At 34.3% G+C, this 17,590-nt stretch overlaps 1 protein-coding gene across 1 annotated transcript; it reads left to right on the top strand.

Annotated features, from left to right (window-relative positions):
* Positions 1-2,582: 2,582 nt before the first annotated feature.
* LOC147074599 (NHL repeat-containing protein 2) lies at positions 2,583-15,605 on the top strand. The gene is made up of 10 exons (XM_085943872.1): positions 2,583-2,852; positions 3,791-3,957; positions 6,370-6,529; positions 7,545-7,753; positions 9,061-9,201; positions 9,536-9,710; positions 11,074-11,189; positions 12,563-12,683; positions 13,132-13,337; positions 14,653-15,605. The coding sequence occupies exons 1-10, from the start codon at positions 2,696-2,698 to the stop codon at positions 15,466-15,468; spliced, it is 2,268 nt and encodes a 755-aa protein (XP_085799998.1). The 5' UTR covers positions 2,583-2,695; the 3' UTR covers positions 15,469-15,605.
* The last annotated feature ends 1,985 nt before the right edge of the window (positions 15,606-17,590 follow it).

Raw genomic sequence — 17,590 nt, 5'->3', positions numbered from 1 at the left:
GATCCTCAGAGATTTCTTTTGAATCTTCTCCACCATAAGGGCCATTAGGCCATACCTACTTCTAAGAAAAGTTTCAAGCCATCATGCATCATCACCAAACAACGTAATTATAGCATTTTAAATTGCCAATGGTGTATCATTAATTATCGGCTTTTGAGCTTTGAGAATCGATGTCTCCGCCGAATCTTAGGGGTACATTGGTACGAACGCGTTACAAACACCCGAGTTCGTGAGCAGATACAACAGCCTTTGGTGATTGAAGTTATCACGAAAAGACGATTTACGTGGCTGGGACGTGATGTGTGTTTATCTCACTTATCTGGTCGATTCGCCTCGCCGGGCCCCTCCTGAGCCCGGGCCCCCAGGCTAGAGCCCTCTCAGCCCCCCTTTGTGAGGGCCATAACCTATATGTTACAATGATGATGCTTTGGTTACCATTATTGTAATATACCTACACTTACCACCTCAGATTAAAGAACTTACCACCGTATTTATTTAATCTATGACTACCACCTAAAATTATTAGATGTCCACACTGAACACGTACCTACCTTATTTAAACTAAACGATTCAATTTATGATGTTTGTCCTTACCTAGTCTCATTATTATTGCCACGGTGATGAATGATGATAATACAGAACAATATTTTTTTATTATGGTAGTAATAAATTTTTATTGGAGGATATTCCTATTTTCTTAAAAACAAATTTACAAACAAAAATTAGCTAAAAGTTCTCTACATAGTAGGTATGTATTATTTCTATTATTTTTAAAGTAGCAAGTTACAACGTATGTAATTATAACACAATATAAACGTCCCTTAAAAATAAACTAATTACGGTAGGCTATTCAATAGTTTCATACCAAAAACATTTTTGGTGCATTCATTCATTATTCATTGTAAAATTATGGGTTTACGACATGTCATAAATATTTTTTAACACGAGTCAATTGTTGAAATGACATTGAATCAGAAAACCCTGTTTCCACTGTATTGTCGATCTTAAATGCTTATCGGAGTGAATTCTTAATGTTTTAGCAGATTTACACGAAGTACCTACTACTTAAGTAAGCCTTCATTACATTTATAAATATCCACTCATATTTATCATTTTCAAAATGAAAAAATTCTGCTTGTGGCCACTGGTCAACAGCATTATGTTAAATCAGTTTGGATACCAACGACAAAAAATATATATGTAATATATAGAAAGTTATCGCCTGCTGAGATGTTTAACCAAATTTTAAGAGAACAAATTTAAATAATACAAAATGTTTTAAAAAACAAGCGATGATCACTAATAAGTATATTTTAGGGGAATTGTACGATTTAAATTACCAAACTTTATCATATTAATTTTACCACCGAAAGCTCAATTCATTTGCCCGCAAAAATATACGAGGGTATAAAATTAACACGGCGATTAGATGGCGATGAAAATTAATAAATTTTATCACTCACAATAAAATATAAGTAATAAATTAGTAGGTAAGTAAATTCGCAATGCATACCAGTCAAAGGTAAAAGCGAGACTGTACTGAGATGTTTCATACGTTAGAAATTATTATACAAATATGATGGTGCCTACTTTATTTTTTATTGAATTTAAGTTATTTAAGTACAAAAGGTTTTCAAACAATGTCAGCAAAGGCACAATTTTTTTGTAGCTTGCAGCTGCAGTTACTTTTTTCATGTAAATATACAATTATTTGGAGTGTTTAGACAATGCATTTAGACACGGACGTATCGACACAAATAAAGAAAATTTAAAGAAATTTAGGGATGTCATAAATTTTATTTTTAACCCTTGCACGCCCGGCATAACATAACTTCGTAAATTTTTATTTTGAGAAAAACTTGAAAAGATACATTCATACATAATTATCTCAATCTAACGAACCGCAACGCAATTTTAAATTAATCCACGAGCCGGAACGGTATATTTTGGAATTCCTCGAACCACAACGGCGCTCCGGTGCGTTCCAGTCCATTCCGAGCGCTGCTCCTCTCGGTATTCTACGACCTGTGACTCATGAATTTGGTGCAATAATCTGAGGCACCCAATGTTTCCCTTAATATCCTGACGTGGCATGTCTAAAAGGAAAGTCAGTGCGGACTGCATAAACAGTCGCTTACGATCATATAATAACTATAGCTGTTAGGAAACACACATTCAATAATCACTTGTGGATGCGACAGGTTTCAATCTCGTTGCGCGTACCTACGCATAGAGTTAGATATAGCTACAGGCCAAAAAGTGTGGAGTCCGCAAAGTAAATGCGAAAGTTAGCGACTCCTACTAGATTGATGTATTAACTTCGCCCCCTCCTTCATAAATCAATAATAAATAATGATGAATATTGGTGTATCGTTAGGTGTACGAAGAGGAAAAGAGAACAACGCACTATGATAATATCGTAATACCAAAAGAGATATCAAAAAACCATAAAATACTTTGTGGTAAATAAAATTACAACAAAAATAATATTGCGTAAAAGTATTTTTGTATAGAGACTTTTTAATATATTCTGTACACTAGTCATTTTTAATCTGGCAATTTTTATCTCAATCACAAACTTCACTTTGACAGTTAGTATTTATAGTATATTAGTCTATGGTATTTGCGATCGGCTTCGTTTATTTATTTACGTATATATAAATATAACAAAAACGTATTGAATTTTTAATCTAAAATGGAAGAAAGTATTTTGGATTTCGCAACGCAGGCGACGACAGCCCTCGAAGCGGCCTTGTCAGCCAACAGCGACGATTTGAAAGATAACCTAATTTTAGAACACATCAAAAAACTTTCCTCTGATTTGGGGAAATATGTATTGGATCTTAAAGAAAGTGAGTCATTTATTTATTTTTATTCCACTACAACCCACGTATATGTCATAATACGCGATCTATTTCTGGTGAATACTTTCATAATAGAAACCAAATAGGATAAAAACAATAAAAAATAAATATTTGGGTTACAATATCTTGGCCATTTGAAAAGAGGACATATTATATTATTACAAGATCAGTGCCAGAGCCGAATTAACTCGGTAAAGCATGTATGTCGCGTAGGGCCATGGACGAGTTAACTCCGTAAAGTGACTAAAATACTGAAGTTGTGACAAGTTGGTGTATATTTTCTAAACAATATTTATCATTTTAGTGTGAAAATATTCACAATAAACTCGAGATACATGTTGATTTGGTAAGATTGCACAAATATTTATCTTTCTGTGCCTATTTCATATTTTTAAGGGATTTATTTTATTCCAAAACTAGCTGGCATAAGTACAAGTGTCCACCTAGCAAAAATTCAAGTCCGGAAACTTGTACCTATGCAGTTCACCGTATCACACTTCACCATGAAATGTTGTATCGGAAATATATGGCCGTATATTAAAGACTGTCCAATATCTTTGTGTCGTATAGTACTGACATAAAATTCATGTCTGAATATAATACGGTTCTTGTCGGTTTACAATTATTTACTGGAAGCCAGCAGTTAACAAATTTTGAAAATAGCCGGTATACTGGATTATTTGTTCGGTTAGGTTAGGTTATGTGACCTCATTGTTGTTCTGGTGATTTTGGGAGATTTTGCTGAGTGACAATGTTCTTTTAAGGGCTCAAATTGTGCTACGGGATGGAAGCATCAGTCTGATAACATTTTAAATACTAAGAAAACGACATTACATACTTTTTCTCGTTGGGCTGCTTGCTGTGATATAATGTATTTAAACCTTTAATCAACATGTTACTAAAAATTATCGCTGTGAATATTACAGAAGCAGAATGGGTAACGGGCGTGAAAGACAGATCGCTGGCGGCGTACTGCCTGGGACGAGTGTCTCTTATCGACTTCTTCACGTACTGCTGCATCAACTGCCAGCAAGTCATCCCCGACCTCCACGACCTGGAGAACCTCTACTCTGTTGAAGACGGTCTTGTTGTGGTAACTGTCAACATTATTTCAATTCGTGCTGAAGGTAGTATTGTGCGGTTCAAAATACACTACCTGATCGGGAAAATATAAGCGATGAAAGAAAGAAAGTTTTCCTCTCTATACTACTATCTAATTCAGTGTTTCTTTTCCTTGGTGTTACATCCTAGAATGAAATTTGGCCATTTTCAAATTCAAATTTATATATTTTACATATAGTGAACTTTACAAATTATAAATTTAAGACGTTCACAACATGACATTTAAATACAAAGAAATAGATACAGTATTAAGTTATTAAACAGTAGAAAGAGTACGTAAACCTTGATATAACGGACTAATGGGGGTGATAGGGTGTCCGTTAAAGCCGAAAGTCCGTTATATAAAAACACAAACACAATCCTGTTTATTTGTCTTCAGATAATATTCTAGACCAGTGGTTCTCATGTGTGGCCACCAGAGGATTTGGCTGCGGCCACCAACATCATTTTCAGTATTTATTTTAATTAACTGGGCTAACGTTAAATATGCGTTATTGGAAATGAGGCATGACCAAGTACTTAAAAACCATTTTAATAATACCACGGTTAAAAAATTTTGTGTCAAAGTTATACGTTGACCAAGAATCAAGTCAATTCAAAGAATTGGCAGCAATTGCTTTATAAATATTGTCACATAATCACAATATAATCACAACAAAAGTGAAATTTGGTGCGGCCACCAGACGTTTCCATAGAACTGTCAATGTCAATTGTACGGCCACAGATAAATTTCACATGCGAACCACTGTTCTAGACACACCCGTTGTGGAGTGATGTTAATGTTCGATGTCGCCGCACTTGCTCTCGGTAATCCTACTTTGAAAAAAGAATAAAGTTTTTTTTGTACTTTTGAAGTCTGCTGTTTTTTTATAATCAACTCTCTAAAATTACGAAAATGTATATAATATAGTTGAATTTCGTTATTTGACGAATAGTCAATAAATAATATTATTAGATTATCATGCGCAGAACATTGTTTACAAGCGGTGACACTTGGATTTAAACATGTATAACATTTACAGAATGTTTTTAAGAATTTTGACATTCGACTGGATATTTTGTCCATTATATCCGAATTCTGTTATATTGAGGTTCTACTGTACAAGGAAATACACCAAATGAGCTAAGTAGACCCTATTTTAAGAATTTATAAGACAACTATAATACTCACCTCACATAGATGGAATATGTCAACATCTGAAGCGATTTGGTTGAAAAGAGTTATTGCTCTCCCAATAATTGACATCACCAATGGCAGGTTTGTTCTGCACCTTGGGAGAACAAACAACTGATGATCCCGTTTTCTAAGATAATATCAGCGACACAGGTCAATATTCTATCATATCTTTGACATAAAATAAAATAATTACAAGATAAAAAGAACTTTTTATATACTTACAACGTTTTTAAATTTTCTGTTGAATCATATAAATTTGACTTGACTAGCTTAAACGAACAAAAAAATTTGTACTTAGAGATAATACTGAAATGACATTTTAACATTCATATTGATTTCCATAGTAACACACGTATATATTAATAATTTAGTTGCTAGGACCCCAGACCCCTAGCAACCAATAATAGTGTTTTACTTTTTACGGATTTCTTCCGAAATAACTTTTCATACAAAACAGAATTAACTGAAAATGGATTCAATTCTACTTAAAGTATTAAAAAAATGCATTGGCATCGTGTTCTGATATATTCTAAAAGTTAAAATGTCTAGCTAGTCAGGAAGTTAGTTAAAAATCGATTGCAAGATTTTTTTTTTTATTTATTAAGGTAAACAAACAGTTACATATTGATTACAGAAATTTAAAATATAATAATAAAAAGTTATTGCAACCAGCAAAGTTTCCATAAACCATTGTACCGGATAAACAACCACCGGACAAATAAGAATACAACCTAATAAAAACGTTGTAAAAATATAATCTCATTTTATTAATTAATACAGCTTAAATACAATTATTGTAAATTATTAAAAAATGTCTCAAATTGCAAGCTTCGTAGTTTTCCCCTAGGTGCCTCTGTTAAGTAGAGAATTCGCCTTAAACAGTGAAATATATTTTTTCTAATATGGTGATATTATAATCTTTGTAATTATAGTGTTCAGAACAAGACCGTAAAATAGAATAAAACGTATTTCTAAAATTAGTCATTAAAATATACGTAGTTTATGACTGGAACATGTGTTTTGGGTTAGCAAATTGAAAATATGGACATTATTATTATTTTCAAAATTCATAATCGTAATTATTGGGATCGACCAAATGTTGCTTTGCGATCGACCAGTTGAGAACCCTTGATCTAAATAATCATACACATACAGCTTACAGCGACGTTTATACACTAGTAATACTCACTTTTGTTTTTGTTTTAGGTAGGTGTCCATAGTGCTAAATTCGAAGCGGAGCGGAACCCAGAGAACGTGTTGCACGCTGCGCAGAGGCTTGGCTTGACTCATCCCATCTTGAATGATCCGCAGGCCCAACTGTGGGAACGTTTAGGAGTCCGCTGTTGGCCGACATTGCTTCTCTTAAGTAAGAATGTCGGAGGTCTTTGGTCAATTTATGATGAGTCTCTTGCATAGCCACTTACAATTTGCTAAGAAATTGTAGATATGTTTTTATATTAGCATCATATTATGTCACCACCGAGCTTTGTACATTTTAATCATATGAATTACGGTCTAAATAATTCAAAGATTTTGTTGAAATTATCCGTAAAAGAGCGTTACAAATATAGTTGTATTAAATAAAATCATATAGTGTAAAAAAAACGTGACGTTAAACAAGGTGCTATCTCAGAGTAGAAGTCTATATCGTCCGCGCAAAAGCATGTTGAATTAAGTCAAAACACCAAGCGCGTAATACTATTCCAAATAAAAACGATTTTTTGATATTATCTCAGCTTTTTATTAATTAATCACCATTAAATTTTGATAGAAAATGGTCTATCCGGTTTACTCAAATAAGATAGGAAAAAACTTACTCATTTTATATGATGAATTTAATAGCGTAAATATTTTACTTTTTTCGCTCTCCTGAACATTTGTGATTTTAGACTTATAGCGGTTTTTCATATACTTAAATATGTATAATTTAGGAAACATTACTTTAGAGCACCACACAGCCCTTAACCTCAGCGATAGAAAGGTGGGCCCGCCAAAGATCCTGGCCTGGGGGCCCGCTTCAGGGTATGGGGACCCGTGATAGAATCCATTTGTCAATGAACAATGATGAATTTGGATTGACTACTATTGAAATTGATTGTGCTAAAAACAATCACATTCATCACATGAAAAACAAATTAATTTAAAAATGAATATAATATAAGTACCTAGTAAAACCTTGTTTATTTTTATATTTTTTTTTAATTTTTGTATTAGTAGATACACTTTTGACTATTGAATAATTGAAATTGACTAATGAAATAAAGGGGGATGAGGAGCGAAGATTAGATTTTTTTAAAGGGAGGCGTAGTAACATAAAGTTTGGAAACCACTGAACTAATCAATGATTTCAATCTTATGGGTTATTTAATTTTATTTTTCAGACCCAATGGGGAAGCCCCTACTAGTTCTAGCAGGGGAAGGCCATCGCGATATATTGTTTAGATGTGTGTCAGTGGCTCTCAACTATTTTCGCGCAGAGGGCAAGTTGAAACCCATGCAAGGTTTAAGTTCAACCGATGGATTGGTACAAACCACCCTACAATCGACAGCGCGATCTAGCTCATCTTCCAGCTTGAAATTCCCTGGAAAGGTATTACTTATAATCTAACCATTCTAACCTAACCATAAATATCAGTGGCGAAGGGTGGAGGTAGGCTGTTAAGATTCGCTATAAATAGTGCACACTAAACTTTGTTAGTCATATGTATTTGTTTTTATTGAACTAAGACTACAATTTACAGATGGTGTTAGTTAGTTTTTAAAAATCAATTAAACCCTGCCTAAACGAAACCATAATAGTTTTCGTCTAATTTGGGCGATACGACAAAATTGTGCACACTTTTTCATTCATAGTTATTTGTTTTCGTTGGATTAAAAATTCATATTACACATATTGTTGGTTCATTTTTTTATTTCATTAAGCCCTGCCTAAACCAAACTATAATAAATAAAAAATATTATTCTATCTATAAAATATTCAAAGTTATGTATGATTTAATTGCATAATTTTAGATATTTTATAGATAGACATGTATTTTTTGACTATTATCTATTATGGCTTGGTTTCTTAGGGTTTAATTGAATTTTAAAAACTTACCAACACTTTCTGTAAATTGTAGTCTTATTTCAATGAAAACAAATATGTATGTCTGAAAAAGTTTAATGTGCACTATTTATGGCGGATCTTAACAGCCTACCTCCACCCTTCGCCACTGATAAATATAGTGTAACCTTTAGACTTCTTACCTATGACGGTAGAAGGGCAAGTGCGATTTCAATGAGGGAGGTTTGATGTATACAAAAAACCGAAATTTCCAGATGACCACAATATTTTTATTTAGACTAAAAAGTATGCATCTAAATACAATTTCACAGAGTTAAATATTACGTTGATACGGGATGGGCGAGGAGGGGCTTGGAATAAAATCTCAAGGCCCTCGAAGAATAAATGACTGAATTGCATTTTCAAAATTAATCTCAGTTCTAGGTTAGTTACAGGTAGATTTTACAGGTATGGTTTTCAACATCGGCACTACTGCCAAAAAAAGTTTCACAAGTATTCGGATGAACTGCTATCCTGTGATTGGGAAGGTGTCACAGAAATCTTTAATTCAAATAGTTGCAACCGGCTACTTTTTCAGGTGAAATATACGTATTGGTCAGTGGTGAAGGGTGGAGGTAGGCTGTTGAGATACGACATAAATACTGCACACTAAACTATGTCAGTCATACTTATTTGTTTTCATTGAACTAAGAATACAAATTGCAGATGGTACTGGTTAGTTTTTAAAATTCAAATAAATGTTAGTAAGAAATAGATGATGATAGAGAAATATGAAGAAAGCTGGTCTAGATCTAGTAATCACGATAAGTACAAATATTTTCTTTATATTACAGGTAACACTTAATCCATTCTGCACCAAAGACAAAGGAGAACCGTGGATTACAATTTCGGATTCTGGCAACAATCGGATAATTTTGATTGACAAAAATGATGCAATTACTCATGTTATTGGTGGAACAGATTCCGGTCTCAAGGTATGATATCATAATTTTACTCGCATCGGTGGTTAGTCATCAACGCTCCGACACTTCTTCAAACGGTTCACAACAATATTATGTTACACACAATTTAACATCACGTGATTTTAGAAAATTACCACCTGGTTGTTATATTTAACTTACTGGACAGAAAAAGTATTGCCTTTTTTAATGAGACATCGTGAAATTAAAAATTTTCGGTAAATACATAAACATTGAAAATGCTTTTGGGTTGGATACCCAGCAACCCAGCACTATTTTATTCAACACTACACGAGTGACTATTCCAAATTCAGATGTTGCAATAACTATTCATTTTCTCTGTTTATAGGACGGGACATTGAAGGAATCCCGTTTTAATAATCCTCAAGGCATTTGTTGGCTTGATACTGCAACTTTTGTAGTCTGTGATACCGGCAACCACGCCCTTCGCCGCATATCACTTAACGCCAGTACGGTGGAACTTCTCGCAGGGACTGGTGTGCAGAATGAGTTTGGTGATCAAGGTATTTAACTACTACAACAATAATTTTTTTCAGACGCATCAGTCAGTAACCAACTGATCCATGTATAGTACCGTAAATATAGTGAGGATCCGTAATGGCAGATAATCATGGAATGCACTTGTATGAATGTATCTACTATGGGTTTTTCCAACACTAGTTTTTACATTCGTTCACATTCTTTTATCATATTAATTTGTTACATATATAAACGAGAATCAACTGTATTCTGTGTCAGTGTGCATTTGCCATTGGTGAGTGCGCAGAGTGCATGAAGATGCCAAAAGAGCGAAACCCGAGTCATAACAAATTACTCAAATCGCATAGTACAAAACTTTAGTTAACTAGAATTTAAATCCAACTTCCATCAGTATTGATTTGTTAAAAAAATTTCAGTGAACGTTCTCAGTATGTATGTCATTGAGAAAGGGTGGAGGTTGACTGTGGAGATCTGACATAAATAGTGCGCACTAAACTTTTTCAGTCATATCTATTCGTTTATATTATATGATTTAATGGCATAATTTTTAATTGAATTTTAAAAACTAACGAACACACGTATTCTTAGCTCAATGACAACAAATAAGTATGACTGACAAAATGTGCACTATTTTTGTCGGATCTTCACAGCCTACCTCCACCCTTCGCATCAGTGACAGAAAAAAAATGTAGATATGTCACCAGGGAGTAATGGGAACTGAAATACCTAACGGCTAAGGAGAAGCAGGCAACCAATCTTGAGTAAGGAAGAATACTGGATAAATTTAAACACGTGTCAAGAATACGTCATACGTCGAATACTGATAACTGCTCTTGGTTTATGCATTGACGCTCATTTAATAATGGTGTATTATACACACTATTGTACGTCTATAATGCGTGGTTCATTTTCATAGGACACTCACACATTCTAAATCCTGCTTCAAAATTTACTGTATTGGTATATAGCCTATCGGAATTCTATCTATTGTGTGTATGTCACAGTGAAAAAATGCAGTAAAACCAAATAAAACAAAATTCTAAAATTACTACATCTATATATATCTACTTATAAAAAATATTTCATATTTTGAGTATATGTTCGCTTTATGTTAATAAAGCAAACATCGCATTTTTAATTTATTTTGTATGGTAAAATTACACAGGTCTAAACTTGCCAATGTGGTGTGTGCATTTCGCTATCTTCTATATGGCTTCTTATCAAGGATTTACAATTAATTATTTATTTTATACATTTATTATATTACAATTAATTAGATATTCACTGAATATTAACATTATTGAAACTATCGCATACCTACTCTGCCGATAATTTAAAATATTTAATGAAAAGCACTGTATTGTATTAATTTTCTATATTAATTAGGTGGTTTGAAATACTGCCAACAATCCTTGAGCTCTCCGTGGGATGTCGTTCTTTATAAAACACCTGATATGGATTTAACATTGCGGTCACCAACCGCTGATGGATCCAAAGATGCTGTAAGTAATAAATTAGTTCTATTATGAGAATTTCATTATATCAATTGTATTACGCAATATCTGTTTAATTTTACCTTTTACTGCCACAGAGCCAATATATCGGCTCGACCTACATATGTGAAAACAACTCCCACGTGCCGATTTATCGGTCCATGACTTTGAAATCAAATTTATATGTACTTATTCATTTTTTTTTTATCATCTGTGAAAAGAAATAAATACTAGTATATATATATTATATATAGTGAATAGAAATAAATACTATAAAGTATATTAGAAAAAATCTTAAAAAACATGGCACTGAACAGAACTCAAAGTTGATCGAGGGAGATACATTTTGGACATGATCGTGATAAGCGAAATTTCACGATCAATGGGAGATTTGAAAAATAAAACAATTTAAAATATGAAACAACCAAACAAAATTAATAAAAAAATGCCATAGGTACATAAAATACAAGTACATAATATAACTTTATAGTAAACTGAAAAATAACAATTTGTTCCACGATCCAAAAAAAATCTACGTATATATTATAATAGTTTACCTGTCTGTAATCTATGTATATATTATAATAGTGCTACCTGTTTACCTGTCTTATTTATTCCGCTCATTATAACAAATCCTTGAATGTGACAATGTCAAAATAAGTGCGGGACAAAATAAATAATCGATTGTCATATAATGAATTCGTACTCGCCGCGGTTGCGATGAACGAGGGTTACCTGTATTATATGTTCAATAAAGAATGTTACGTTTTCAAATTTTGGGAATTAGTAATTATTTGTTGAATAACAAAATAGTTTATAAAATTAATGTAAGTATAATTAAAACTAAAATTTGAAAAGATCCTGATGTTGGCTCATATCCAAGGTAGTACATAAGTAAGTACGTTTTATTGGTATTCAAACCACAAAAAGCGATAGTCAATATTAACTGTATTTCAAAAAGCGTTTCAGTTGTATGACTGTTAGTTAATTTTTTTCGTAATTAGGTAGGGTGCAGGTGGCTAAATTGGTAGAGTACATTGACAGGAATACGATGGATGTAGTTTCGAGTTCTTACCGGTGCCAATTTTGTCTACTAGATATGTTTCTTAGGTGTTTCAAAAACAAATAGTTCAATAAATACTTGAGCTTCGTGTCAGGTGTGTCTAATGTATTTTATGACTGTTCCAAGTATTTTTATTACGTGTCTTAGAACAGAACTTTTTTTTCAATACATGCATACATAATTAAAAATTTGTGAAAAATGTTTGAGTTTTCGCACATACTAGGCAAAATCGTCTGGAATTAAAAGGGGTAAAATCAGATTGATTTAGAAATTCACTCAATAAAGCAGGGCCTTAAAGTATTTTTATGTTGTACTACAGAGCAGCAACTCAAATGATAACCTGAGACGCATTTTGCTGGTGGCGGCAGCGGGAGCTCATCAGATTTGGGGAGTATTCCTCGACACCACGGTCTGGTGGAAATACAAGTCTCATACTGAAGGTAAAAAAAAATAAAATAAACCAATGATAAAACAAACTATAGCATACGATAATGCATATTCTACGGAGATGGTGATATATGGAAGTGAGGCTTATAATAAGGTTACTAAAACTAATGATTAAAATAGCTTGCAAGTTCACACTGTATTTTCCAAGCTATTGTATTGTATTATAAGCTTAAAAGAATTATAAAATTAAGCATCATTATTTAAGCTACATTACACCTGCAGACTCTTCAGCCAATCGTCTACCCCGATAGCCCTCCTGATCGTGAAACATTATTTTGGATTATTCCCTAGAGTCGTGGCCAAAATGGAATAATTCCTATTTTTTGCACATAACTCAATCGACTATTGGTGACAATGGTCTATGGATGACAAGGAGTTTTTTGCGTTCTTCACTATAAATATAACCATAACAGTTCTTAATATGAATGATTATTATTGTAGGAAATGTCGTAGCGCTGGTGGGAAGTGGTCGCGAAGAAAACCGTAACAACAGATATCCCAACTCGGTCGGGCTGGCGCAACCCTCAGGCATCGTTCTGGCCGGGGACAAACTCTACATTGCAGACAGCGAGAGCTCCACCATCAGACGATTAGACTTGTCGTCGGGGCAGGTCACGGCTCTCGTCGGAGGAGACAGGAATCCTTGCGTAAGTAGTCAACAACGATGTTAGTTGAAAATACTTATACTTAATATTTAAGGATCGTGTGATCGGTGATCGTGATAAAGGCAGCAGTGGTGTGGATGGATTTAGATGTTTACTATCTTGATGCAGGGTACCGAGAATTACTATGGTAGGAGTACAGATTAACAGTGTAGAGTAATTGCGGTGAGATCATGCTCAGACTGAGCCGCGAAAGGTAGCGACGACTACCAATCTACTGTTAACGATAATACTGAGAGCGAATTATGATTGACTGTATCGAGTGACCGGACTCGAGATGAGTAGTGAGTCGAGTGACGGACTCGAGGTGAGTGGTGGCGAGTTGTAGATCGTCCTCAATATTAATACAAATGAAATCAATATACTACAAGAGACATTGTCGCAATTAAATAAATCATAATAGACACTTGTTCTAGGTTATGATTGAGGAAATGCTGACAATTCGCTAGCATGACGCTTCCGCCACGTTTGATTTGTTTTGACAACAAAACGTAAATTAAAGTGTGTCACACTTATAATGCTGAGTGGTATAATTGCTACTATATTCCTCACAGTAACTCAAGTCTTACTGGAATTGTCACCACTGTTTGAAACATTATCAACCACTTGGAACATTATCTGTCACATATAGGCTCTATGCTTAGTCTGAATAAGTGGGTTTATGCATTACGTAACCGATTTTGGCACATATGTAATGCATAATGTGTGACTCCCCTGGCAGCGAAGTTGAAACAGAAGTCACAAATGTGAAATAAATACATACTGTAAACAGAAATCAAATAAATATAGTATTGAATGTCGTTTACCTGAAATGCAAGTCAACGACAGATGAACAAAATAAATTAAAACAGCGTTGTTGTCATTCTGTCATTAAAAAAAAATGTGCATATTATAATTATATATTGTGGTGGTTCCTTAAACCTTAAAGATGACTTTATTGGATATTAATTTGGAAATAATATGTAAGACATTTTCCTTGGCAGTGGTGAAAAAGATAATGATGGAATTAGGTATCAACTTTATATGGGGCCCATATGGCTGAACGGTAACGTGACGGTATGTAATGTGGATCCCTGGTTAGAATCCCGGGTCTGGCAAATTCACGTGTGTGTTTGGAGATAGAGAATAGACCCCATAGGTTGAGCAAGTGGGGAACATCCATTTCTCCCTGCGGAAGCCGGTGTTGAACATGGTGATGTAATGTAATGTTATATGGGGACTTACCCTAAACCTACTGAAACTGGGATGACTTGATTTTAGCTGCAGCAGAATTGAATGAAAATACTCTCTTTTGTTTTAGAATCTCTTTGCGTACGGTGATTTGGACGGCAACGGTTACTCGGTACGCCTCCAGCATCCCCTCGGCGTAACATTCATCCCTTCCACCCAGCAAGTCGTCGTCGCCGACAGTTACAACCACAAAATAAAAGTCATAGAACCGACTACCGGCGAATGCACAACGGAATATCCAACCGATAACTCCAAAATCAAACTGGCGGAACCCGGAGGGCTCTGCGCGACTCCTACCGGACAACGGATATACGTGGCCGATACCAACAACCACAGGATCGTAACCATCGATCTTGAAACAAAATCTTGCAGCGTATTGAAGAATATCGACTTACCCAAAGTTAAACAAGAAAAGAAAGAAGATTATAGTGCTAAGAATCTGATTAAATGTGAGTTGAACTTTGCGGTTTGTACGTCGAAAGGCAGCACTTTGATCGTGTTTTTATTGTGCGAAACGGAGAAAGGAGAAAAAGAACTGCATTTAACGCCTCAAGCTCCGCAACGTTGGTCTGTTAAATTCTTGAATCCGGAAACTCAGGACGACGTAACTTCCGAGTGGGACTTAGCGGGCGGGATTAGGTCCGGTAAAGAATTCCCTGGCAGGCTAGAAGCTAAATTGAAATCCGGCATGGACTCGCAATTAAAAAGAACCATGAGAATTGAATATTTTTTGAGCCTCTGCGAGGGCGGACTGTGCTTCGTGAGACGTTTCGCCGTTGACTGTCATGTCACTCTCAAATCGGATACAAACAATAAAATGAATTACGATGTTGACGTAACACTCGACCCGTCTGGAGAAATTAAGGCGGCTGCTAAATTAGTTTAGTTGTCCCTTTTACATTCTTGCATTTCTTCCAATTTTGTGAAGCTACAAATATCTCCTCCGTTCGGCTCAGTCTTTCGATTTTGCACACCAATTATCGGCTCCCAGGACTTTCTGAATGCCGACAAGCCAATAAAGTCATGGTTTTCCGTTTGGAGCATTATTTCAACCTGCCGTGAATGTTCCATATCATAATTGTATCTGCATTAAATGATATCTTTATTCCACCCATCTTAGAGTAGTGCAAGTTTCTCACGAAATCATTTTTTTTTACCGTGTCCGCCCCTCAGTTGGACCATATGGACACGCCGCCTCCAAGAATCCCTGTCGCTCACCCATCTTCCCAGATCATGCCAGTATCCAGTAACTCCGCCGTCTACACTTTGTAGATAGTATTTAGCGGTCTTCGAAGGCAAGCCTGGTTGAAGTTCTCTTGAGGCATCCGCAGTACGTGGCCGAGGTCGCCTCTACACTCTCTGTGTTATGAGAGGCTGCTTGAGCCGCTTACTTATCTCCCTGTTACTCCTAAAGTCATACCACCATACACCCAGTATCTGCCGCAAACATCTGTTCTTGAAGCGCCTCAGTATACAGTTGCTCTGAGTCTTCGTAAGGTAGGAAAGGTAAAGTTTTGTGAAATAACTCTGGGTGTCTAAGTGTTAAAACTACATATTCATAGAAGAAGACCTATCTTCATTGCACAACTTTGGCCAGTACACATATTTATTTAGTTACCTACTATAGTACATATTATTACGTAAATTATTGTTGTTTTTTTATACTACTTTTTTATATTATTATACATAACTATACTCATTAAGTCGATTGTACTATGTACCTACTTACCGTTATTACAATATGGCCTGTCAATTTTATTTATAACTAACTATTATTGAAATATATTTTCTTAAAATATTTTTAATATTTTGTGTTTTAATTATTTCCTTGTTGCTCCATATTTTTTCCAATATTCCATATCCAATATTCTTTCCTACATAAAAGAAAATGATATATTAATATATCTTATTAACACGTTCGCGGACACGACGTCTATAAACGTTGTATTCTGTGAGTTGCGATATGACAGGACGTTCATTGACATCCTCTACTGCGGAACGGAATACGACACGACGTTTATAGAAGTCGTATTTTGGATTAAAATAATATGTTCCCTGTCTACTTGTGTCACAGCGTGAACATATTTCCATTAGATAATGTCGTATCTTGAGACTTCATTTCTATGTATCTAAATGTACCTATAACATTCTTAACCCATTGCAGACAGATTTAATTTTTCAGGATCATTTAAAAAGGCACACTGTTTACTAAAATTAATATAACTCATGTATTATTCATTCAATTCAAATAAATCTTTTAAATATTTGTAGGTTTTGAATTTTTCTATTAAGTATTTACATTTTAAGTAAACTTTGTGTATAAGTGGAATGAAAAAAACATGTCAAATATAGTTTTTTGGTTTTTTTTAGCCTTTTTTTATACAAAATGACAGAGATAAAAAGTCTATGATAGAAGTAAATAATAAAAGGAAGATATACTAAAACTGGAGCTAAATATAATACTCTTCAAGATATTTAGAAGATGGAGGGCCATTTTATGTTTATTACTGTCTCTAACACCTCATACCTAGCGAACTGATCATTATTTTGACAAATTTAAATAAAAATAGATTTTATAAATCAAATATTTCTTAAAAAAATATATTGGACCGTATATGACTAACATCATAAAATGATAGCTTCATATATTATTAAGTAATTTCAACTTTTAAAAAAATCAAAATATGATTAAAAAAAAATATTTTCATCATGTCCTGCACCCTGTAACACCGGCGCCAAATTGGCGCCGATAGGGCGCGATGGGTTAATACAATAATTTTAATGTGTCATATCACTAATATGTATTAGCTAACAGGTGTCTGCGAATGTGTTAATTCTATACAATTATTACCTTGCAAGGCTGTGTGTGAAAAATGTCACTCACTGTAGTACATATTAATTATTGTAAATTACCAATAATTTACATCACTCACTTTAATAGTCCAAATATTGTTTAAATTCACAACAAAACAGTTAATAATGCTAGATACACATTTCCATCATGTCAC

Source organism: Rhyacophila brunnea, unplaced genomic scaffold (assembly GCF_057557595.1).
Source record: "Rhyacophila brunnea isolate RB1 unplaced genomic scaffold, BYU_Rbru_1.0 scaffold_16, whole genome shotgun sequence".
NCBI lineage: Eukaryota > Metazoa > Arthropoda > Insecta > Trichoptera > Rhyacophilidae > Rhyacophila > Rhyacophila brunnea.
The sequence above is the reverse complement of the archived record's forward strand: the minus strand, read 5'-3'. Positions and strand labels throughout refer to the sequence as shown.

Bases quoted from the DNA above. Each gene is read 5' to 3' on its own strand.
- LOC147074599 (XM_085943872.1), top strand. From the start codon at position 2,696: ATGGAAGAAAGTATTTTGGATTTCGCAACGCAGGCGACGACAGCCCTC. The intron at 6,530-7,544 runs GTAAGAATGTCG...TTTATTTTTCAG, and splicing joins GCCGACATTGCTTCTCTTAA to ACCCAATGGGGAAGCCCCTA. The intron at 9,202-9,535 runs GTATGATATCAT...CTCTGTTTATAG, and splicing joins GAACAGATTCCGGTCTCAAG to GACGGGACATTGAAGGAATC.